The sequence below is a fragment of the Urocampus carinirostris genome, chromosome 13, assembly GCF_059441175.1.
Source record: "Urocampus carinirostris isolate Australia breed hairy pipefish chromosome 13, RoL_Ucar_1.0, whole genome shotgun sequence".
Lineage (NCBI taxonomy): Eukaryota > Metazoa > Chordata > Actinopteri > Syngnathiformes > Syngnathidae > Urocampus > Urocampus carinirostris.
In genome coordinates this window covers 28631365-28656757 of record NC_142361.1, presented here as the reverse complement: position 1 = coordinate 28656757, position 25393 = coordinate 28631365, and the positions used below count along the sequence as shown (strand labels likewise).

At 39.3% G+C, this 25393-nt stretch overlaps 2 protein-coding genes across 3 annotated transcripts in view; one reads left to right on the top strand and one right to left on the bottom strand.

Moving 5' to 3' along the window:
- Positions 1-1625: 1625 nt before the first annotated feature.
- On the bottom strand, positions 1626-13407 carry LOC148354261 (annexin A4-like). Of its 2 annotated transcripts, none has more exons than XM_088350993.1 (15): positions 13239-13407; positions 10069-10380; positions 9701-9783; positions 8135-8476; positions 7394-7481; positions 6995-7089; positions 6639-6752; positions 6449-6539; positions 6181-6260; positions 6046-6102; positions 4637-4730; positions 4429-4524; positions 4044-4102; positions 2347-2469; positions 1626-2249 (listed from the first exon to the last, which is right to left on the bottom strand). In XM_088350993.1, the coding sequence occupies exons 2-15, from the start codon at positions 10376-10378 to the stop codon at positions 2190-2192; spliced, it is 1692 nt and encodes a 563-aa protein (XP_088207119.1). In that variant the 5' UTR covers positions 10379-10380; positions 13239-13407; the 3' UTR covers positions 1626-2189. The 2 variants fall into 2 exon arrangements, with proteins under 2 accessions (XP_088207119.1, XP_088207120.1); XM_088350994.1 differs by having other exon boundaries at positions 8135-8329.
- A 5386-nt stretch (positions 13408-18793) lies between these two features.
- The window catches only part of zcchc24 (zinc finger, CCHC domain containing 24), a 69109-nt gene continuing 62509 nt past the window's right edge, over positions 18794-25393 (top strand). Inside the window, exons 1-2 of the mRNA XM_088351556.1 lie at positions 18794-19247; positions 24437-24637. Of these exons, the coding sequence (XP_088207682.1) occupies positions 19005-19247; positions 24437-24637 (444 nt within the window). The 5' untranslated portion in view covers positions 18794-19004. The remainder of the gene's footprint in view (positions 19248-24436; positions 24638-25393) is intronic.

Genomic DNA, 25393 nt, shown 5'->3' with positions numbered 1-25393 from the left:
CCCTGTTACAAATCAATGACGTCGGGTTAAATTTGGGTCAGGAGGTGAAGCAGTCAGATTTACAAAAAATGAACCTAACTCTACATCTTATTTGATTGGTAGAGATTTCTTATCAATATATAAACTGTACCATAGGAAAAATACACGTTTGATTGTCTTAACTTATAAATGAAAGTTATGCACTGCTCCCTTTAAATAATTATAACAACTATTTTCAGGACTACAAGGTTCACACTCAAAATATTAATCTGTGGGCGTTTTATAAAACTACAGTAAGAGCTGGGGTTGCATAAAACAGACATCGAAAAATAGCAAATGTTTATTTTATAGAACATAAATATTAGGAGTTTTTTTACACCTAAATTAACTTGATTTGTTCATAAATGGTTACTGTATGTAGGAGAATTTCATTAAAATGATTATTTCCAATTTCATTTGAAGTATTTCCGGCATACAGTGCATTTTGGGTTTTGAGTTGCGTCTTATAGTCCAGAAAAGTTGCTATTAGCTGTCTAATACTATCAGTAATTCTATTGTTTGGGGTTGAGGGATGCGCCAAATCAAAATCCTTAGTATCATTGTCGCCCTCTGCCGTGAGGCAAGAGACTTGCGTGCCTCAATCTGCATCTGCAGAAGCTTAGCACAGTAGTACGATAAATATGGATTGTAGTAATAATTTTCATGACATATAGTGAAAACTCAGCAAATTTGAAAAAGTTTATCTCAAAACTGAGAAGTCAAATGATAAAGAAATTTAAAAATAACCATTTTGTATGTATTATTTCTTATAATGTAATCATAAGAGGTGAGGCACAGCCTCCACTGCCTCCACTATCCTGTTACAAATTTATAGAATTGTTTGTAAATAAAAATCACAAACCTATAATGCAGGGGTGTCAAACTCATTTTGACTCGGGGGCCACACGATAGAGAACATTTGTTCTCGGGGACCGGATGAGTAGATTAAAGAGAAACAAAAAGAGAAATATGAGAAAGAGAGGGAGAGAAAAAGAGAGAGTGGGACAAAGAAAGAGAGAAAAGGGAGAAAGAGAGAGAGAAAACATGAGAAAAAGAAAAAAAGATAAAAAGAGAACTAGAGAGAGAGGGGAAGGAAGAGAGAAAGAAAGAAATCCAAAGACAAATAAAAAGATATAAAGACAGGGGAGAAAAGAGAGGGAGAGAAAGAGATGAGGAGAGAAAGAGAGAACAAGAGAAAGAGAGAAAGAAAGAAAAGAGGGAGACAAGAAAAAAAGGAAGGTAAAAAGACTCAAAGAGAGAGAAAGAGACAAAGAGAAACATGGAAAGAGAAAAAGAGATACAGTGAGTGAAAGAGAGAGAGACAGACAGAGAGAGAGAAAAATAGAGAATAAGAGAGAGAGAGAAAGAAATACAAGTACAGCGTCTTTGCGAGAAACACCTGGCTTTGGCAACATCAAGCGGATATATTTCAACCTGCAGCTCGTTTTTCTCTTGCGCTTCTCTGAGCGTTGTCAGGCCTGTTAAGGGATTGAATCCGGCCCGCAGGCCGCCTATTTGACACCCCTGCTCTAAAATATTGGTCGAAAACTAATGAATATAATTTTTCGGCATGTTTCTTTTTGGATGCGAGTGACTTGAAGACAGTGTTCAGTTGTCAATGTTTATTTTTTTTTTGACACTCGGTAATATAAAATTCTAGGCAAGCTATTGAAATAAAACAATTGCTTTCCGAGGAAAATGGTAAAGTAGTCTTACGATAGATACAAGGCTTGGCACGATATGTGGCACGTGTGCATTTCTATTCAGCATTGTTGTACATTTTTAACCTTTAAAGGCATATAGAACATAATATCAACTCTTTAACTCTATAATCTGTATACTCAAGCAAGATTGGGGATTCAATTAACAAAATAAACATCATCATATATATATAGATAGATATTATATTATATATACTATATATATTTATTTAAAAAAGGAAAATATTTCTAATGAATCAGTACATTCTCTCTAAAATTTAACTCAAATATTCAGCATGTAAAAATATAAAAGCTTTTGCGTGTACATTGTATTGCAAGTGGCCTTGTGTGGATAAACAGGGTAAACATTGAACACACTGGCATGGCATGCATTTTGCAGATTGCCTATATTGCTTCGAGTATGTAAAGCCAAAATGGATTACGATTGAAGGCATGCGAAATGTGATAGCTTCAGTCATTGCCACCACACAGCTTGAGGAGGAGCTTCTTATAATCGCCTGACGTGTCGCCCTGTTAGAAAATGGAAAAAAAATACATTTGTACCAAACACAGTTGCTTGGATTCATCCAGAGTAATCATTTGTTAATCAAGCTAAATAAATACTCACAGAGATGTCAGAATAAAGTGACTTGCGGTAGTTTTTCACATATTCCTGGCGGATATCCAGCATGTCGACCTCGGATCGGGACACCATGATTCGAATGAGGGTTGTATCTTTGGTACCAGCACCCTAAGAACAAACAGTTACGAACCAAATGTTCAATTTATCTGCTTTTGTATTAGATACTGTAGAAACTGGTCAACTTAACCTTTATGGAATTCTATGATTGAATACTTCATCAGACCACTGCAGGTGAGCTTAGAATATGCTATTTTATTAGTGTTCCCTCACTGTATAATAGTTTGATTTTTGAGTCCTCCTCATGTTTTTTAAATATTAATTAGTTCTGTGGAGATTGAGTAAAGGATGATTAAATCCATGCCACTAACCAAAACCAAATAAGTACAGTATTGTTTGCTCCTCAGTGCTTTAAAATGTTAGTCACACTTTACCGTTTCACACACATAAAAATGTAAGTAAGACTTGCAAGGCCCCTACCTACTTATAGAGGTAATAAGGGGTTCAGTGTCTTGACCAAGGATACTTCACAAAATTCAACATTCAACTCAGAGGAGCTCTTTGGTCCCAAGACGACTGCCCTACCTCCTGAGCTACTGCCGCAAAAGTGTACTCAATTGCTTAGTCAAAATCTGCTTACCAGTCTTTTATGTGGCTTGCCAGAAGCATGACTTACACTATAAATGGATGGATTTCACAGTGGCATCGACTATATAGATCAGGGGTGTCAAACTCATTTTAACTCAGGGGGCCACACGATAGAACTAACATTCTCTCTGGGGTCGGACTAGTAGATTAGAAAGAAACAAAAAGAGAGAGAAATGAATAAGAGAAGAGAGGGTGGGACGAATAAAGAGAGAAAGGGAGAAAGAGAGAGAAAAATAGAGAGAGATAGAAGAGGAGAAACAAAATAGATAAAAAGAGAACTAATGAGAGAGGAGAAAGAGAAATAGAAAGAAAGAGAGGAAAGAAAAGAGAAGGAGAGAAAGAGAGGAGGGGAGAAAGAGAGAAGGGAAAAGCATGAGAGAGAGAGAAATGTGGGAGGAAAAGGAAAAAAAGAGAGATCAAATGAAGGTAAAAAACAGTGACAGAGAGAGAGAGAAAGAGACAAAGAGAAACAAAGAAAGAGAAAAAGAGACACAGAGAGTGAAATAATGAGAGACAGAGAGAGAGAAAAAGGGAGGAAAGAGAGAGAAAGAGCGAGAGAGAGATAGAATGAAATACAAACACAGCGTCTTTGCGAGAAGCACCTGGCTTTGTCAACATCAAGTGGATATATTTCAACCTGCAGCTTGTTTTTCTCTTGCGCTTATCTGAACATTGTCTCGCGGGCCGGATCCAATCCCTTAGCGGGCCTGATCTGGCCTGCGGCGGGCCGCCTGTTTGACACCCCTGATATAGACGGATACCCCTGTGGCGTTTTCACCGTGGGGGCAGAATATGAAATGTCTTGGAGAAATCATAATTCGTCACAATGTGATTATAGCAAATGAGGGGAAACAGATCATTTGTGTTATAGTGTTATGTTTATATTTATTTATAGGCGCCTTACTTTGTAGAAATTCACTTAATAACAGTTGTCATAACACAGATTAAGCGCATAAGTCTAGAAGATTCTGTATAATGTTTGTCTTCTTTGTGAATTCAATGTATGAGCTGTTTATACAATGATAATCAAGTCTCACCTTCATGGATTTGTAGAGCCGTTCAGCAAAGTAGCCAGGTGTATTCTTAATACACTTCACTGAAATAGACAAGAGACTCCCTTAAATATTTAGAATTTTACATTCTAAAGACTCATTATCATAGACTCCAAAGATTGTATTGCAAAATGCAAACTGCAATGGATATGAAAACAATGCAATGAACCTAGATAAAGTCAGTAAAAATACCATAAAACAGGAGGTAACAAACACAAGAAAATGAAAAGAGGACTCTTATAATGTGTAAAATACTTTACACATGCATCCCTTCCCCAGCGTAGTCAAAATCAACATGTCATGACACGGATTACGTAAAACAAACGCATTCATAACACGCAGTGGCAAGTTGATGACAGTTGTTCCTTACCCACAGCCAACATGCCACTCTCCAAGTCTCCCGACATCTCCCTGCCGATGCTTTTCTCGATATCCCTTCCACACATCTTCTGGTACTCCATAAAAACTGAGAAAACAGTTTAAGAACTTGTTTACATTTCACGAACATTCAACTCCCCGGGGTGACCTTCGTCGAGACTAATTAACACGATAAAACTGGCATTTATTTTAGTTCCTACCTGCTTTAAGGTGGTGTTTGCTCCTGGCACATAAGATGGCATTGAATTTGGACTCGTCCGTACCCAGCTTGTTTTCTCCAGCAGCGTACAAGGCCTGAAAATAACATTCATATCTAGATAAATTAAGTAGAATAGTATTTATTGTTATTCATGATCACAACGTAATGTATATGTTTTACAATAGAATTAGACGTGGCACTCCAGGTTATTTATCTATCTATCTACCTTGGTCATGTCCCTCAATAAGGGGTGAATGACAGCAAGACAAACACGTATACAAAAACAAAGAAAAGAAAAAAGGAAAAAGTAGCAAAAAACACAAAAAAATGACCATGGCCAACCCACATGCACAAACAGCCAAACAAGTTAAGCACCTCAGCACCCAAGTTGGTCATGCTTTCGTCCCCCCCAGATGAAACGGGACACAAGAAAGCAGTCATGTCACTCAGGTCAGGGTGACACAGCAAACTCTTGTGTTCAACAGCAGGGCCCGACAGCTTTCATTGGTTTACCCCTGCCGCATCATACGGGTGCCCTGCCCATCCCTTAGAACGCGTCCAAACATCCCACTATGAAAATGAAATGATCTGCATTTATATAGCGCTTTTCAAGTCAATGACTTCCCAAAGCGCTTTACAGTGTGCTTCACATTTCCCAATAGCGGCCTTGTATTGCAGCCATGTAAGACGCTAACCTGCTTATTGGGGGTATTAGGGGTTCAGTGTCTTACCCAAGGACACTTCGACATATAACACGGACAAGCCGGGATTCGAACTGGGATCCCTTGATCCCAAGACGAGCGCTCTACCTCCTGAGCTTCTGCCGCCCCAATACTTTTACAACACCTCCACTCATTCCTATTACCAACCAGAGCTTTAGCTTCGACTATATTTAGACCTCCAGGTTATACATGTAAGAGAAATTAAGATGAAATTGATAATAATATTAGGAGGGATAATATATACAATTGTACGTGCATCAGAAAATAGTGCAATGACATGAGCAGCTACATTGTGAAAAAGTAAAAATCAAAAATAAAATTTTAATAGTAAAACAATTGTATTGCACAGGTTTTTTACAGTTTTCTGTGCTTGTTTAGGGTGGTGATGGCTGTCCCTGACCTTGTTAGTATTTGTTATAAGGGACCCTGTGGCGTGTGCCACAGGGCAGCAAGTCAAGGAGCTGGTGGCTGAGGTTGGGATTCCTAAATAATGCTCTACCACAAAGGAATTGTGAACGTCCTCTAGGCTGGGCAGAGACCAGCCGATGATTTTCTGGGCTGTTAATGACTCTCAATAAGGTACTCTTGTTTGCTGCCTGGCACCCAGCTAAATACACCACAATGCGCTATGCCAGTGTCCAAATAAATAGACAATAGCAACATGATTTTTGTGCAAATCTGACTGTACCTGAGCATCCTGCTTGGCCAGTGAGACGTCAACATTTGGCCTTTCGTCTCGATTACCCTGTTGCGAAAGTAGGGAAAAAAATGTTATTGTACTTAAGATAGCAGAAAAATATTTAAGTAGGTTTTATTGTCGTACCTGTGCGAGAGAGATCAGGAGCCTACGAAAGTGTCCTGAGGTGTCACTGCTGATTTCATCCTCCATAGACTTCTTGTATTCTAGATTGAGGGGAAAACGTTAACACAAGGAGTTTGGGTTGCAAGCTCATGATTAAAATGTGTCTGGAAATGTTTCAATGTTTGGTGTGACAATTAAAACATTTAAGTGTTTGACTCTTCAGATCCCTTCAGAAAACAAAGAAGAGTGTTCTGAATCAAAATTTGAACATGGCGTTGAACTTCCTCACCTGTTTTGTAAATCCGAGCTATCTCCTTGATTTCAGCATTGGAACGGGACGATAGGATTTCTATCAGACACGCTTCATCAGTTCCGGCGCCCTGTCGGAACCATGCAGTATTTTATCATCTAATTTTTTGTGTTCTCATCTAGAAATACATCGATAAAATATATATCGAGCAGTTGGTGTGAGTCTTAACCTTGATTGCATCATGAATCTCAGAAGCATCAAAAGCAGCTGGGGACTTTAACATGGCCATGACCAGCTTCCTAAAGTCGCCCGACAATTCCGAATGGAGGTCCTTGATCAGATCCTGAAAAAGAAAACTGGCTTGGAATAACTGAAGCCCATTACTAGAACTATGGAAAACAAGTTATAATGAGCTCTGCATGTTTGTCCTATAGCCCTCTTTCCATTTCTGCTGGCAGCAGCTGTCATCTGTTGGCCAACATATCTACGGTACTGTATATGCCAGCGCTATTTTTACAAACGTTTGATTTCCCCAATAAAGAAACAGCCTGTCAAGGATAGTCATGAAGGGGCGGGGTGGCTTACCTTCCCATAAGAGGTTTTGTAGGCACGGAGCAAAGGAACACGCTGCTTGTTTGAGCGACTTCCAAGCAAGTCAATGATGGCCTGCTCATCGGTTCCTGAACACACATAAAAGTCAATAGATCCTAGATATTGTCAATAATACTAAAAAATACACTTCCACTTCACGTGGCAAGTTGAAAATGTACCCTGCTTTTGATGAGTTGACGTGAAGTGGAACACTAAATGACTTAAATACTGCTGAGACCACAGAATAAACTAATAAACAGATAGCCTACCAAATGAGCTATGACACTGTTTACACAGTCAAATACTATGATAATGATTGAGCAAGATTTGACCAGGATAAAGTAGCTTTAAAAACAGATATAAGGGGTACAATTGTAGTTGTCTGGCACCTACCAAAACCCTTCATAGCCTTCCTTAGGACCTCAACATCTTTGAGTGGGTCCGCTCCAGGAAAGTCCTTGATGCTGCCTCTGAAGCCTTTCTGGAATTACACAAATTCAGCAGATAACCCATTTTTCCATACACTCTCTAAAATGATTTGAGTCATAAATAACCTAAATTTGGTAGAAAAAAATGTACTGCTCCACCACTTATGACAACAACATTGTGATTGTTTTGTCCTAATTAGAAAATGACAGATTTGTTTATGTTGTCTAAAAAGGGTCCCAGTTTTTTGGAGTCAGTTTTCTACAAAGCGACACCCATTTCTAGGATTGCTTTTTTTTTTTTAATTGACCTGTTTTTGGATATTTTTTTAAAAATATTTTAACATGTTTAACGAATGAAACAAAAATTCCACAGTTAAAAAAAAAAAAGAAACATGTTTTTAGTTCCTTTAAACAACAGGACAATTTTGGGGTTTTTAAAACAAAATGACTCTGTTTTTGGGGGTGTTGTGTTGAACAAACGACTCAATATCTTTAGTTTAAGACAACAATACACCATTATTGGGGGGGTGGGTATTCTCGGGGATTAAAAAAAACAAAACAAAAAAAAAACAATGAATACGTTTTCCTGCAGGGTTCTTTAGCTTGAACTAACCCAATTTTTGACCAAATTAAGCTAGGTTTACTACACAATTAATCAATTTTTTTGACCATCTGTTTTAGAGAGTAAATTATTTTTTGTTCTTACATTCACAGGTGGTGCCATTGGCATAGCTCCACCTCCATAGGCTTGCGAGGAAGGATTTGGAGAGGGGGCCTTAGGATATCCTGGCATTGGTGCTGCTCCATACCCGGTGGGGTTGGGAGATGGCGCACGGGGGTAGCCGGGCATTGGCTGGCCTGGGTAGCCCATCCCTGGGCCTTGGGGCATGGCTCCTCCGGGCTGTGGGTACAGGCCATAGGACTGTTGGTTAGGAAAATGGGTACCGTAACTGCCCGGCTGATAAACAGGAGGGTATCCCCAGGGGGCGTGGGCACACATGGAGAGATTTGGAGACAAACACCCTACTCCTTGGTACATCTGGTTGGCCTGTAAGTTGCAAAAATTACCACTCCATAAATGAGGAAGGTACACCTTGGACGTGATTGAAATGTGTTTATATTAATGCAGGCAATGTTGGAAAACTATTGCACGAACATGCAAACAAAGCATGGCCATGCTATGCAGAGAAATTGGATTACTTAACATCAAAAATTATAAAACAGGAAAAGGTATCAAAGAAAGGAATAGGTAAAGGAGACACAAAAGCAGGCAGCTTGTAAGATCCAAATGCTAGTTTTATTGTATTGTATTTCTTTACATGCAGTAAAAACAAGATAAATATCAAGCTTAATAAGCTGACTAATAAAAAAATGCTGTTTTTAAAAAGACACTGTGTAATATTTGACCACTAGAGGTCAATGTATTGTGTAGCGTGAGGGTCAGCAACAAGTGGCTCTGGAGCCAAATGCAGCTTTTTATTGCTGCCTACTGACTCCATGGCTTTTAATCAAATGTTAGATAATGGAAAATGATATGATTTCTGTAGGAGGACAAATATAACACAAAAATACTTAACAGTTTCCAACGAATATACATACAGTATAGCGTAATTCACGGCTCCCTTCATATACTGTATGTGTTGACTTCCTTATCAAGCTTATATTGTACTCATCTTTGACTTTTTGCAGCCCCAAACATGTGTGTTTTTTTTGTTCTATACGGCTCTTTCAAAATTTTGGGTTGCCGAACCCTGGTGGAGTGCAGCCCAAAACGAGTGCTACTAAACACAAGGAAGAATACAAACTTCGGAAACTCAATGTGACTAAACCGCACTATTGTTTTTCTAAGTTCAGTGGCGAGCCTTTCACAAGGTTTTTGATCTTTGGGGGTACCCGTAGCATCAAGAAGACAGACTTTTATGTCAGCGCTCTATAGTTAAGGCTCATGTTATTTAAAACACATGCACATTTTGTGACAGAAAAAGCAAGCACAAATATATGCTGGTTAATGTAATTTCACTTATCATTCAAATCAATTGGATTTGTTTTCTTTTTTAATAATGAGGTATTTTTACCACTTGAAGGTACCAAATAATACACAATGTCTTTTTAAGGATGAGAACTTCAAGATCTGACTTACCATAAAGTGTAAAGTTGCCGCTTATTGATCTGAATTTCAAGTTAACTGCAATACTCAATGCAACCATCTCATCGTGTCCCATTAAAATCCACATACAAATATGTTTTAGGATTTAAAAAAAGGAAAACCTACCATGCCAGCATTGTATCCTGGGTTGGTAAGGTTGTTCAAACCTATGGATGGATATCCGCCCGGAGGCCCGCCGCCCCAGCTGCCTGCAGCACAGAACAAACATTCAACTATTACCCACATAACGTTGGCTTCCAAATACCCAAGAATGTGGATTATTAGAATGGGACAATGAATAGAGGAATTACTTCATTTATTGAAGACTTGTAAACAAGAAGGTGAAGGATTGCTTAACTCAGAATGGGAACAGTGTAGTATAGACAAGAGAAGGAGCAAGAGAGGTTTGAGGTACTTGTATCTCTTTGTAACAGTGGAGAGTTGATGGCTTTGGGAGTGGGGAAAAATCGTCCAGCTTCCTCATTTAACTTTACCTGGAGGAGGGGCTGCTGGGTAGCCTCCAGCCTGTGGTGGATAACCACCTGCTTGAGGTGGGTAACCACCCGCTTGGGGTGGGTATCCGCCGGCCTGCGGAGGATACCCACCAGCCTGCGGCGGGTAACCACCCGCCTGTGGTGGATAACCCCCAGCTTGGGGTGGGTAAGCACCGGGTTGCGGTGGGTATCCGCCGGCTTGAGGAGGGTAGGCACCAGGCTGAGGAGGGTAGCCGCCTGCTTGGGGTGGGTAAGCGCCAGGTTGTGGTGGGTATCCACCAGCTTGAGGAGGGTATCCAGGGTAGCTCATGTCTTCAAAGGACAACAAAAAGAACAAACAAATAAGATGCATGCTAGCTTAATTCCGTTTTTTAAATATAAGACACCTGCAAAGGAGATTGAATTGTATGCCAATTCGTAATTTTGACTATTATTGCGCACTGATTTTTGTTGTTTTGACTATTATAAATTGATAGCTTGGTCACTATCGACCGATCATGTTGCTGTCTTTTGATTTCCAAACCTGTAGGGCGGATATACTTTTGTAACCTAGGAGATGAAATACAACAAAGGGCTAGGACTTTAGAACAGGTTGGAATTTTAAGTCTGAGGTTTGAGCTCTCCCCTCTTCGCATTGCAAGTTTAAAACCCATTGATGTCTTCTCTCCTTATTTTGAGTGTCTACTAAACTGTAAACGTATCATTGCATAAAGGTGAAGTCGCGAAATACCTCAATTTGTCATTTTTATGTAACAATGCAAATATTTGTCAATTCAATTGTTGCCTGCTACCTGCAGGCTTTTTGCATGTTTTCAATTTCTTTGGTGAAACATTGTTTCTATATGCAAATATTTTTCAGGTAGGCCAGCGGACTAAACGTCAATGTTTGCAATGTTTCCAGTTCCACGATCAAACATTTGAAACACATAAAACAAAAGAGCTACACATCTCTCTAGGGTACTCTTTTTATGAACACTGACAAATGTGCAAATATGCTTTCTCTCTAACACCGCAGGGCAATAATTCCTTTTCAAACAAGGGACGCTCAACTCGGTGTCAATAATTGCAATATATTCAAACTTCTGTTAGCACGTAGAAAGGAGCCTACCTAAGCTGACTTTGTGTAAAGGGTAACAATATGTGCACCCTGTATTTATGGCAATCATAAAGAACATAAAAACATCACATCTAATCTGAGATTTGGACTAATTTATTAACATTAGGCATATGCAGAAAACACTAGACCGGCACAAGAGTCGCTATTTGCTACATAAAACAAACAATTTATGTAGGATATAAGTGAATGATTTTTTTTCTTATTTTAAGAGAAAAAAAAATCTATTAAATGGCAGCACGGTGTATTTGTGGTTAGCGCACAAGTCCATGGTTCATTTCCAGCTACCAAAGCCTCCCCTCCAGAGTTTGCATGTTCTCCCCGTGCCTATGTGGGTTGCCTCTGGGCACTCCTGTTTTCTCCCATATTCCAAAAACATGCATGTCAGGTTGATTGGGCGGGCCAAATTTTCCCTACATGTGAATGAGTGAGTGGTTGTATATGCCTGTGTGCCCTGTGACTGGCTGGCAACCAGTTCAGGATGTCCCTTGCCCACTGCCCAAATATGCCTGGAATAGGCTCCAGCATCCCCCTCCACCTTACTGAGGGTAAGCGGTGCGGAAAATCGATGGATGGAAATCTTTTAAATTTAGAATAATAATACTTAAAATTACTTGTCAATAAGGCACTATTTTATGTTATTATTCAGAGTAAAAATTGAATATAATGACAATATTACTCTTCTATCTGCCTCATCATAAAATGTTCCCAATGTTATGTGTACTGTTACTCAATTCATTAGAAATACAACTTAAAAATATAGCAAATCAGCACATTCCTCGCTTTACTATATTTTTTTCTTTTTTTAAGAAAAAAATACATACAATAAGAACAATAACCTTTAAATGACGTGTCAGGCAGGATTTTATTAATTTTCTTTGAAGTAAGACTGTCTAATGCACTAACGACTTAGGCCCATCTAACAGCATTTGCTTGTGAATATTGCTTATCTATCCTAATAGTCTTTAATATCCTTTTCTTCTTTCAAGTATTTGATTACATGTTTATCCTGTCCAATATAGTCACAAACATATGCATTGTGCATTGTTCTCAATATAGTTCAATATATTTTACTCCGTTCTTGTTTATAATGATCATTTCACTTGTATATGTGCAATGTTTGGGGTGGATTTTTTTAAAGAATTTTCCCCCAATAAAGGAGCTACAATGCTCAATAATCAAATCATACACATCAAAATTGCTTACAGTACAATACGCAACATGTAATGACAAAAGAATGGAAAAAATATGTCACTTGGCTTCGCCCTAAGCAAAGGAAATTATTTGTCAAAGACACTAGAGAAATTGAGTAGGGAAGTTTTTCTCTACTTGGCTTCCTTACTCATCTTAAGCAAGAGAGGACTAACATTTTCTGTTTACCTTCCCTAAAAACTACAGAACTCTTATTCATCATGAAATCTCTGTTCCACGTGTGACGTCACTTGACGACTGTTGAGTATTTTCCAATTGGAACTGGGTGTTACTACATGTAACGTACTCTAAATATGTAACGCATCTATGCAACATTTCCGACAGTTATAAGGAGAGTTTGCAAATTATTAAAAGACGACTGTAAAACCCAGGCATTGTATTGCACGCCCAGCAATAAGTACGCCTTCTTCCTCTATTGTCGTTTTCACAAAAGGCGAGTCAATATACAAATAAAATCGAATGGTTAAATCCACAAAGGCTTTTTTTAACAAGGTAGCTTAGCTGTGCTGAGATTTAGCTGACTTCAAAGTTTACATGGGCCAACCCAAAAGCAGTGTTTCGATCTAAAAAAACTAAATAAAAATACCACTCTATTCACTATATTATGTCGTTACAATAGAATTAGAGATGTTAGAAAAAGGAAAGAGAACAAAACGTTCCAAGGATCAGTTTAGCGTTCGAGCTAAAGATAAACACAGTGAACGAGCCTGAAGAGAAAAAAAGTAACATTACACCATGAAACGCTTTCCAAAAATAGTCGCTGCGTCTCTGGAGATATCCTACCAGTTACTACTTTCGGATAATCAGCCTAAAATAAGATTTATTAAGCAGATCGTGAACTTACTTGGGCCTGTCGGAGTGTTTCTTCCTGTTCCTCGCTGAGTAATCTTTTCGCTGGTGAGCGATGTTCGAGGCTTGCAGTGGGTGGGTCTCTCGAAACAGATTCCATCTTGCAGGAGGCGCCCACCATAAGGACACGCCCACAAGAAGGACACGCCCACTGGCCGATGTGTCACACTCTTGTGCCGCCTGTCAACACCGCTCATAAAATGACGACGCCAAATCAAGTAAACAATTCATTTTTTCCTACTACGTGTGTCGAACGCGTAATTAGTGATTAGAAGAATCTAAAGTGTGACCGGTAATATTCCGTGACGTATGAGGTATGTCTCCATGGTTTAAGACAGGGGTGTCAAACTCATTTTAACTCGGGGGCCACACGATAGAACAAACATTCTGTCGGGGGCCGAACTAGTAGATTAAGGAGAAAGAAAAAGAGAGATAAAGAGATAAAAGAAAGAGGTAGGGAATATGAGAGAGGGCGGGACATAGAAATAGAGAGGGAGAGAGCGTGAGAAACAAAAGAGATAAAAAGAGAAGTCGTGTGAGAGAAAGGGGAAGAAAGGGAGAGGAAGAAAGAAATCCAAAGAGAAATAGAAAGACAGAAGGAGAGAAGAGGAAAAAAGGAAGTTAGAGCAAAAGATGTTAAAAGGCACAGAGAGAGAAAGACACCAAGAGCAACAAAGGAAGAGAAATACAAACACAGAGTGAAAGAGACAGAGTTGGGAGAGAAGGGGTGGAAAAGAGAGAGAGAGAGAGAGAGAGAGAGAGAGGGAGAGAGAGCGAGAGAGAGAGAGAGAGAGAGAGAGAGAGAGAAAGAAATACAAGTACAGTGTCTTTGTTCGAGGCACCTGGCTTTGGCAACATCAAGTTGACATATTTCAACCTGCAGCTTGTTTTTCTCTTGCGCTTCTCTGAGTGTTGTCTCACGGGCCGGATTCAATCCCTAGCGGGCCTGATCTTTCACCTGTGGTTTAAGATCAGGGGATGGTGTAACTGTAACCCGTGGAGTCTTTGAGACATTTTGTGATTAAGGGCTGTAAAAATAAATGTGACTTGACTTGACTGAAACTGGTTGGATCCCAAAACCACTAAGGTCGCAGGGGCACCATTTCCTGTGGTGCATCCTGGGCAAGTACAGACTGGTGGCGGCCATCCCGCTTCATCAATAACCCGGATGTTGACGATCAATCAAGCCGGCTTTGCTTAAGTCATAAATAATTTGGTCATTTTGAAAAGGTCCCAAAAGTTCCCAAAATTAAAAAAGTTCATTTTAAAATTAAACATTGAAATAGATCAACTGTTTACCTGATATGCTTCCACTAGGTGATATTATTCGTAAGTATAATATCAGTTTCCATTGCTACGCAGATGACACTCAACTCTATCTCCCGATGGAGGAATCTGCCACACTAAACTGTGGAACTTTGGAGGCCTGCCTCACTGAGATAAAAGAGTGGATGTCACTCAATTTCCTGCGTCTTAACCCTGAAAAGACTGAAATGTTAGTTATTGGTCCTTCTAAGTCCCGTGACTTATTCTCTAAAACCGCAGTGAACCTGGACAATTGCCACATCACACAGAGTGACTCACTTAAAAATTTAGGTGTCATTTTCGACCCTGATCTGTCCTTTCAAACACATGTGAAGAAAATTACTAGAACCGCTTTCTTCCATCTCCGTAACATTGCTAAAATTCGTCCTATACTTTCTCAGTCGGATGCGGAAATCATAATTCATGCGTTTGTTACCTCCCATCTCGACTACTGTAATGCACTACTTTCCGGTCTTCCGATGACCAGACTCAAGAGTCTTCAGCTGGTACAAAATGCTGCAGCGAGGCTTTTAACAAGGACAAAAAAGTACGATCACATCACCCCAATTTTGGCTAACCTGCATTGGCTCCCTGTTAGCCTAAGATGCGATTTTAAGGTTCTCCTACTACTATACAAAATCATACATGGACTTTCCCCCTCATATCTTTCAGATCTGATCTCCCCCTATGTCCCGGCCCGAAGCCTTCGTTCCGAGAGCGCCAGTCTCCTGGTGATCCCAAGAGCCAAGAAGTGTTCCGCTGGTTCGAGAGCGTTCTCCATCCGGGCACCGGTGTTGTGGAATGCTCTTCCCCCTGAGATCCGATCTGCAACCTCGGTGGAAATGTTTAAATCTAGGCTTAAAACTCACTTCTACTCTATAGCATACGAGTAACCTAATCTTATATGTAATAACTTGTGAAGCCCTTAGAGACTAATTGTGATTAAGGGCTATACAAATAAAAATGACTTGACTTGACTTGATCAATAATTTCTTAGTGGTTTCATGGTAATAGTTTGATTTTGTTATGAAAAGCCAAATTTGAAGAGCCAGCTATATAACCCGGATGTTGACGATAATTCAAGTTAAAGTTGCCTACATCATAAACGACAGAATTGTTATCTATTCACAAGTAATTGTCAAAACAAACCATTCAATTTTTATATTATTTTCTTAGTGGCTTCTTTATGATTGTATTTAGCTGGGAGGTCGGTGGTTCGCGCCCCGGCCGAGTCATTCCTAAGACTTAAAAAGTGGTCGGCGGCGCCCTCTGTTGGCTGCGGCTGCATCGGCTCGCTACAACGGGTCAGATGCAATCGACATTTCGTTCTGTGTACATTGTTACACAGAATGACAATACAAGGAAATTATTATTATTATTATTATTATTATTAAAAAAATGAAATGGATTGTACTATGCTTACACACAGAAGTAAAAAACCCGGATGTCAATAAGTCAAGTCAAGTCAAGTTTATTTGTATAGCACAATTCATACACAAAGCAATTCAAAGTGCTTTACAGCAATGGCAGACAGGTTAAAAACACACAATAAAAGACATTGAAAATTTAAAATGTGTTTTTAAAAATGCATTAAAACCACATATAAAACATAATAAAATCAATGAATTAAAATAAGGTAAAAGTGAAGAGTGCAGATAGAACCCTTTCAGTTGTATGCACAGTTGAACAGAGCTGTTTTCAGCCTGGACTTAAACATTTTCAGAGAAGACGCCTGTCTGACGTCATCAGGAAGACTATTCCAGAGTTTAGCTGCATGGAACTGAAACACAGCTTCACCCTGTTTAGTCCTGGCTCTGAGCACCAGCAGAAGGCCTGTCCCTGAGGTTCTCAGGGTCCGAGAGTGTTCATATGGGACCAACATATCACAGATGTACTTTGGTGCTAGACCATGAAGAGACTTATACACCAGCAGAGCTGTTTTAAAGTCTATTCTCTGAGCGACAGGAAGCCAGTGCAGAGACTTGAGAACAGGACTAATATGCTCGTACATCCTGGTTCTAGTCAGGACACGAGGAGCAGCATTCTGGATGTTCTGCAACTGTCTTACAGCTCGTTTAGAAAGTCCAGTCAAAAGGCCGTTACAGTAGTCTAACCTGCTAGAGATAAATGCATGGATACGTTTCTCTAAGTCGGGTTTAGACAGCAATCCTTTGATTCTGGCAATGTTTTTGAGATAGTTAAAGGCTGATGATGTTATGGATTTAATGTGGCTGTTAAAGTTTAGGTCCTACTCATTATTACCCGAGATTTCTAACCTGATTTTTTAGCTTTTAAACTAAGTGATTCCAGATGACTGATGACACTTTCTCTGGGTTTTGTGGGCCAAAGACAATGACTTCAGTCTTGTCTGAGTTTAGTTGGAGAGAGTTGTTTTGCATCCACACAGTGATCTGTTGGAGGCAGTGACAGAGTGAGTTCACGGGCCCATGTTCTCCTGCTGTCAGCAAGATGTAAATCTGAGTGTCATCTGCATAGTTATGGTAGGACACTTTATTACTGCGTATTAACTGGCCCAGGGGCAGCATGTTAAAATTGAAAAAGAGGGGTCCCAGGATGGACCCCTGGGGCACCCCACAGGTCACTGCCAATTGGTCTGACGCATAGTCTTCGATCTGAACAAAATACTTCCTGTCCTTGAGGTAAGACTGGAACCATTTCAGCGCAGGACCAGAGATGCCTACCCAGTCCTCTAACCTCTGCAACAAGATCATGATCGACTGTGTCAAATGCAGTACTCAGATCCAGCAGGACTAAGACTGAGACTTTACCTGCATCAGTGTTCAGACAGATGTTGTTTGTCACCTTGATCAGAGCGGTCTCAGTGCTGTGATGGGGCCTGAAGCCAATAGTTGTATTTCAAGCTAAGTTTGCTTCTGTTATGAACGACAGAATATTTTACTTATCGACAAGTAATTGTCCAAACAAACCATTCAAATTTTATACTATTTTCTTAGTGGATTCTTTATGATTGTATTTAGTGATTTAAAAAATGAAATGGATTGTCCTATAATTAAACATTTAAGTAAATAACCCGGATGTTACAATAATTCAATTTAAAGCTAAATTTGCTTCCGTTATAAACGACGGAATGTTTTATTTATTTACAATGAATCGTCCAAAAAACATTCAAATGTAATATTGTTTTCTTAGTGGCTTCCTCTTTACGGTTGGATTTAGGGATTTTAAAAAAATGTAATGGATTGTACTACTCTTGCAGACTCAAGTAAATAACCCGGATGTTACAATAATTCAATTTCAAGCTAAAGTTGCTCATGTTATAGACGGCAGAATTAGATTTATTTACAAGTAATTGTCAAATCAAACCATTAAACTTTTATATTATTTTATGGGTGATTTCATGTGTATTGTTTAAATTAGGGATTTAAGAAAATCAAATTGATTCTACAGTGGTGACAGACCCAAGTGAATAACCCAAATGTTGACAATAATTCAAGGATTTAAAATATTTGTTATTTATCTAGTGTTTTTATGTTTTTTGGTTTTATTAGCGATACAAAGATAAATAAACAGTATTTTCAGACTCGACTAAATAATCCGGATGTTGACAATCATTCAAGCTACATTTCCCGTCATAAACGACGGGAACTGTTTAATTTTACAAGTAATTGTCTACAAGAACTGTTCAAATGTAATGTTATTTTCTGACTGATTTTGTGTTCATGGTTGAATTTTAGTGATAAAATAAAACGAAATGGTTTATACTGTATCGTATTTACCATCCTAAAATACTTTTTTAATCCACCACAGGAGGGAGCCATTTTGAAAGCTTTCGTTGCTTGGCTTGTCTACCCGACCACCTGCAGATTTAGTTAGAATTTTACCTTTTATTTTATTTATTAATTTATTTTAAATCCGAAAAAAAGCAAAAACTGTTTTTTACCCCCCAAGACAGGGGGAAAAGGCGTCAGACAATTGTTATTATTACAAAATTTACCTAAAAACGATCACATATACACTCAAAAATAATGTTCAAGAAAAATTAGTTAAAGGTTCTGATACTTTTGCTTGCAAGTGTAATACAATAATTCTCTGTCTTTTTGAGGAATAGATCTTTTATTTATGAGACGATAAAACACAACCACTCTTGAATATTTATAAGAAATCGCGCCCTGATAGGACAGCGTTCTCCTCGACTCTCCGCCAACCTCATTTAATATTCAAAGCAACTCACTCTGCCCCTCTGCAATAAAGGCAGTAGCGGAGCATGGGGACAGGGGGTAACTTTTTATACTGACATGTTAGAGCAATGACTTTTGCCTAAGAACTAACAGGGGCCAGGCTCCGGGCGTGAGGGGCGTACGAGGGCTCTTCATTTTCTGGATCAAGAAGGAGAAATCGACTTCTCTCCACCAAGAAACGCGTCCCATTGAAAGTATCCGCGGTGGCAAGGCGAGTTCATCTCTTTGGATTGAAGATGAGCTTATTGTCTGCCATAGATACGAGTGCCTCCGTGTACCAGCCTGCACAACTCCTCAACTGGGTCTATCTCTCCTTGCAAGACCCCCACCATCAGACCAGCGCATTTGACGCCTTCAGACCCGAAGCCAACTCTTCCCACCCGGATCTCAACTTCAGCAAGAGTCCTGCCTCGGCTGACTTGAGCTCTTCCCTCAACCCCAACTATCTCAACAACTTCTTTCAGCTGCAGCGCAATGAGGTGACATTCATGTGGAATACTGTACTCTCTTTTTCTCTCTTGGAGTGAGTGAAGTGCATCAAGTGACTGAGATGGGTGCATCCATTTGCAGGGAATGCTAGGGAATATTCTGACGGGTCAGAATATTATATGTCAGTAATATCATTGGGATGTTTAAGCTAAATGTTGCACCTAAAAGTAGAATTTAGATTAAAGATCAATCAATACTTTTGCAAATCTCAATAACTGTCAACCTCAGCCAACTGCTCATCTTATTAATGGTTGCTAATCATCTTAATAAGCGATAATAAACCTTGCAAACAATGTAGCATCTTTTTACTCACAGCAAGACAGGCAATGTAGAATGAAAACAAAACGTATCTGTGTAATCAAGTTTGAAATATAAATATACACATGTAAAATTACAGGTGAAACGTTTTACTTGACAGGTATGTGTTAATGCCATGAATATTCTGACAGGTTTGATCAGGTGTTTTTTCAGTTGAAGCAATATTTCAGTGACACTATTGGAAAGTCAAAGATGAATATCACTCCTAAAAGTCCATTTTCTATTAAAATGATTTGCTTAATAATATAAGTTCCACAGAGAAAATTACCCTTTGGCTTTTGACTGTTGACATCCACCATGTAAAATGATTATTTTGGAATGCATACTATTTAAAGTATATGAGCTTTATTTTTTTATGTGCGACAATATGTGTATTATTTGTTATTGCAACATCCATTGCAGCCTGGTAATCCTGGAAGGGGGATTACCTCATGTGCGGTCCCTTCTCAAGGTTTCTTCATTTTCTTCATGTTGAAGTTTTTGAGTTTTTCCTTGACCTCATATAGGTTTAAGATCATTGGATGGTGTAATGATAGTCGGTGGTTTGCAATAATCTGTGGTCTGTGCAGCCCTTTGAGACTCCTTGTAATTAAGTGTGTCACAAATAAATATGACTTGACAAGTGGCAGAAGGCTCAAGTAATAAATGAAGAAGCAAAACAATACAAAATATCAAATCGATTTGGATAGAAGTTCGATGCAAAGGCGTAGTTTTGGCATAGACGGAGTGGTTATGTCCCCACCAATATTGAATAATCATTGTCTGGCCCCTACCAATCATATTTCATCACTTAAACAATGGCCCACCAATTGCAAGATCAAACTACGCCTTTGATTCAATGTATCATGTTCCTAGGAGGTTTTATGTTTTGTCGTAATAATATCACACAGCAAATTAAACCCCCTTTGGGGTTGTTGGGCGCGAAACAAAGGTTCCCTACAAACGTCTTGAGTCGTTTGAGGCAAGTCTCTAGTAGGTTCAAGTTTTAAACAGGAAACGGATCCCAATTTATTCCCCCTCACTATGACTGTCAGCCAATTTAAAACTGGCTCTATGAAATCGAATCTGGAAATTTGAAACTCAAGCTTTTGTGACTTGCATTCAACTAATTAGGATTAAACCAATGAGGATTTGTTTTAGATTCATTTTGACACGCTGGTTTAGCATCTCACAGTATTTTTTTCTTTTGTGACCTCTTGAAATTGAAACGACTGTGCAAACACAAAAAAAACCCTGATGTTTATGTATTGTTTATTTTTTAAGCTCGGTGTAATTTTAGGGACAAATATGCCGCTATCTTATTCGGGGCGCAAACCTGATACTATGAACTGCGCACATTGCTAACACTCCCCTTCCGCTCGGTGCACTTCCCCAATTATATTCCTAGCGTGTTTATTACACCGTAGTTTAAACAACTCGTTTTGATGCACTCGTGTTCTTTATTGTGGTAATAGCTATAGACGTCACCTAACGCAAAACAGTCCTAGGAAGATTGGGCGTGCACACAATGCAATCCAAGCTATTGTGTCATTCAATCCAATCCACATGAGGATACCGTGTTTCAAAGTAAGCAAGTGTGCATACGGGCTGGAAACAGTTTCAGGGGTCCGGGGATTTTGCCACTTACGATACAAACTACGCCAAATTGAATAAACCACCGCGGAGATTTGATGATCAGATGACTAATATAGTTGTTTTCAAGATTTGAGAGAACAAAAGACCAAACCAGTATGTCATATTACTTTGTTGGGCGGCATGATCCTGAAGTTTTGATTCCAAAAGACATACTCACGCAATATATCGTTACCATCGTTCTGTTTTTGTTTCCGAGATAAATTAACCCTAACCTACAGCAGTTTCCTTTGTTACTTCCTGCAGTTTTATCCTAACTCGGGTCACCCACCTGGCGCAACAGCTCCGGTTTTAAAACAACAAGAGGGTGACTGCCCCCCTGATGTTCCGACACTATGAGCCTAAATTTGGGAAAGCAAATCCTTATCTCACCCTGCTGCATGGCCCATTATTTACTAGGTTTTATGGAGCCTGACGTCCACATCCATCAACAAACACACAACTGAAATGTGCTAGATCTGACACGCTTTCTCTTTGCATACCCACGTAAGTTTGTGTGAAATCACTTTGGTTTGCTCCATCAGCTACAAGGCAGAAGCAAACAATAAACTTTTGTTTTTGTCGGAGCACAACAACAAATGAGCAAAATACACGCGCAAACAAACACTTGTGTGGTAACGCAAACATAGTTATACTCGTGGCTGAAAGGCCTTGCAGACGGAAAACCTGAGATTGGACTGGACTGTGATGCTTGATTTATAGCGATAACATGTAATAAATGAGCATGGTCTGAAAAGCTGGAGCTGATTAGAGAGCCCACGGCAAGCGGGCTGCGGATATATAGATCTGGAATGGAACTATGGTCAGTTTGCCAAGTTTTAGGTTTCTGTGCAGTGCAACATTAAACAGCAACGTTACTTCCCAGACACCAGGGCAGATGCCAAAAAAATTGGTCCACCCTCTGTGTTGAGGATTAATTTGATCTGTGGATCTCATCAAACCCACTCTCAGAGTTTTGCTTTGTGGAATTTGACGTATTTGTCACAGGAACATTTAAAGGCTTCAACATTTTATAGGTAAATTGTTGAGTTTATTGCAGAACAGCAGATTTTATAAGATGTCAAGTTTCATGAAGGTCCAAAGATTTTTTGATCTGAAGGCCTAGATTTTTCAGAAAAGGTAACTAGCAAGTTGTAATCAATTTTGTTGAAACAAAAAGACTGTTAAGTTTTCAAGACTTACTATTGATGAATTGATAGTTCTGGCTGAATCTTAATTTCATGCAAAATGTTTGAAGATTCAAGACTCCAATTTTGTACCGGTCTAGTTTTCCTCGTTCAGGTCAAGTTGAAAACCCAAATTCAGTTACAACTGTTGTATTTGTTTCTGAGAATCGTGCAATATCTTGAGACTTCTTTCGCCTTGGCCCAAAATTGTTTACTTGACAATGAGGTCAATAAACAGAACTTATCCCAAGACTGCAACTAAAAGAATCAAGACTGCTTTTCTCCTGAACCCAATTTGGAACTGGCTCAAGCCTTTGTGTGTTAAGTCCATTCCATTCTTGACCTTACAATTGATTTATGTGTCATAGTGACACACGTTTAAAAATAATGGAGCTTAAGCTTTCTGCAGTAAAGGCTAATGAATCTAGTAAATTGAATCACCGAGTGCAGTTCGAACCTCTCATGTTCTCCAATGTGTTTTCGGGTCATCTGTCAATGGTGACATGAGATGACCCAAGGACAGTTTTGGAAGAGTGATGTTCATGTGATCCAAACAGCTTTTCTTTAGAACACCATAAGGGAAATGAAACTCACTGGGCTGTTTTGGTCCCGCTATTTATATTCAGGTGGCATTTTCAGTCTTGCACCTGGGTCAAGCGGCATGCGTCCCCGCCACAACACAAACTGACCAGCGCTTGTTTACGGCCGGCAGCATCTGGTGACACTGCTGAAGTTCTGCAGGCTGGCGAAGCAACATACCTCCTGTCTTGTTTACCATGACTCATCCCCTGTTAAATTCTGTTCTTCTCCTCTGTGAACCTGCTTCGTACTTTTCAAGCTCATGAGCACAGCTGAGACCCTGGCAAGATGTTCTGAATTTAATAAGAAAAAAAAAAAATCAAGCCTTCGTGTAGTGTTTTTTTCATTTTTGTTTTTGTCCAGCAGAAATTGGAGGGAACACATGCAAAGGAAATTGTTTATTAAATACAGAATCTTCAAATGTGAAAAAGAGCACGCCTTAGTCAGGCTCAAGTGAATTCCAGAATTATAATAACTGTGTTTGTCAGATTCACCACCAAGGACTGCTTTTAATGCCAAATGTTTTGCATAATAGTAATTGATTTTATGAATGTACCTGGCTTTCCCGGCACGGTCAAATTGAGTATTCAAGGTTTTTATATGTGAACACTTCAGATAAACTGTAAGAGCTTTGAAGTTAACGCAACTGAAACAACCTCAAATAGATGTCTCAGTTTAGTAAACTTCAGGTCAAACAAATCAGATGATGGATTTGTACACTTAAATAAAATGTACCTGTGAGATTGCTAAGCCATCACTTTTGAAGATGCGCTAGGTAAGTCAAACGTTTCTTCTGTTTCTCAGTTGGCTTGAACCAAAGTTAGTTTAGAAAAGGTGGTCTTACTCCAGGTTTCTTGATTGCATGCACTCCAGAACTGTTGATTCACAATGTTCACGATGTGGTATGCTTGGTGCAAAGCAACAGACAGGGGAATCATGAACAAAACCCAGGAAATTCATTGGTAACTCTCTCCCGAGTCTAGAGAATTTATTGCTAATTCAGTTATTAAGTACTTCTCTCCCGTGGCCACCACCTCCTTTATCTGCTGTCCTCTGGCAGACACTTCAGGTCACTTAAAACAAAGACTAACAGACTCAAAGATAGTTTCTTCCCCCGAGCCATCACCATTCTAAACAAGTACACAAAACTGTAAAAGAATATCAAATTATATAAATATTTGTTTTATTATGGTATTTTTATTCATTTTTTTCCTATAATTTACCATTTTATCACATGTTTATCCTGAAGTGTCACATCTTGTTGTGAACAATGTACACAACGTTGTAATGTCTGACAATAAACACATTGTATTCTATTCTATTCTTGTATAAATGGTTTTATAAACGTGTGTTCAGATTTAAATCTAAAATTAATATCTATCAGTTGTCGTTGTGAAATTGTGGTCTTGGACCTGTTTTGTTTGATACAGCACTCGATACTGTTGTAATATAGCCTAACCTGATACATCACTTCTATTCTCTAGGCCTTAAACAACAACGTGTATAAGAATGTATCACCCTACGGTTCCCTGAACAACATCGTGGATGGACTGAACTCGCTGACGGACCACTTCTCAGACCTCTCCCTCTCTTCAGAACCCAGAAAGCCCAATAAAAGACCGCCACCAAATTACTTGTGCCACCTGTGTTTCAACAAGGGCCATTACATCAAAGATTGCCCTCAGGTAAGCCCCATTTACAGAATTACATCAACCACATGCAGAAAGATCAGCATTACACGATGGCTACATGTAATTATTCCTGTAAAATGACTTAGTCTGTGTTTTTCTTTAATTTTCCTTTGTTGATCCACACATTTTAAAGCCGACCTTGCAGCAGCCTCTCTCTGACTCCACTCACGCTGGCCCTCTCTATCTCTGCTCTGACCTACTTGTAAAACAGGCTGGCCTCTGTCTTCGGAAGTCATGTGTGCAAGTGCGTGTGTATATTTGTGCCCGTCTCTTGACTGTGATGCGTTCAAACGGCCAATAGGAATCATTCGTCACCGCACTTCTAATTAACAATCTTGGGCTAATTCAAGGGGTTAAGTTGTGAATTACTGCATACATTCATCATTTAGTGCTTTAATGTGAACAGCTGTGCCTTCCGATTTAGTCAAATGGATTTCATGTATCTGTTTCGTTTTAAGTGCTTATTTCTGATTCATTTGTGTGTAATGGTCCAAGCTTTTTTTGGCAGAGCCCCAGGGACTAATCTTGTCGCCAATCAGCAGTCAAGATTATCAAAAATCTAACAGTAAATTATGGATGCTTTAAAAATGAAAGCAGATTTGTTCGAGATTGTAGTATGAATACATTCTCAATAAAAGGGTTATTACAGTGTCTGAAACTCATGACAAAAGGTTACCGGACACCAGGGCAGACAACTCTGAAAAGTTGCCTGCCCCGTCATAAAGTTGCCGGCCCCATTTTTCACAGCTT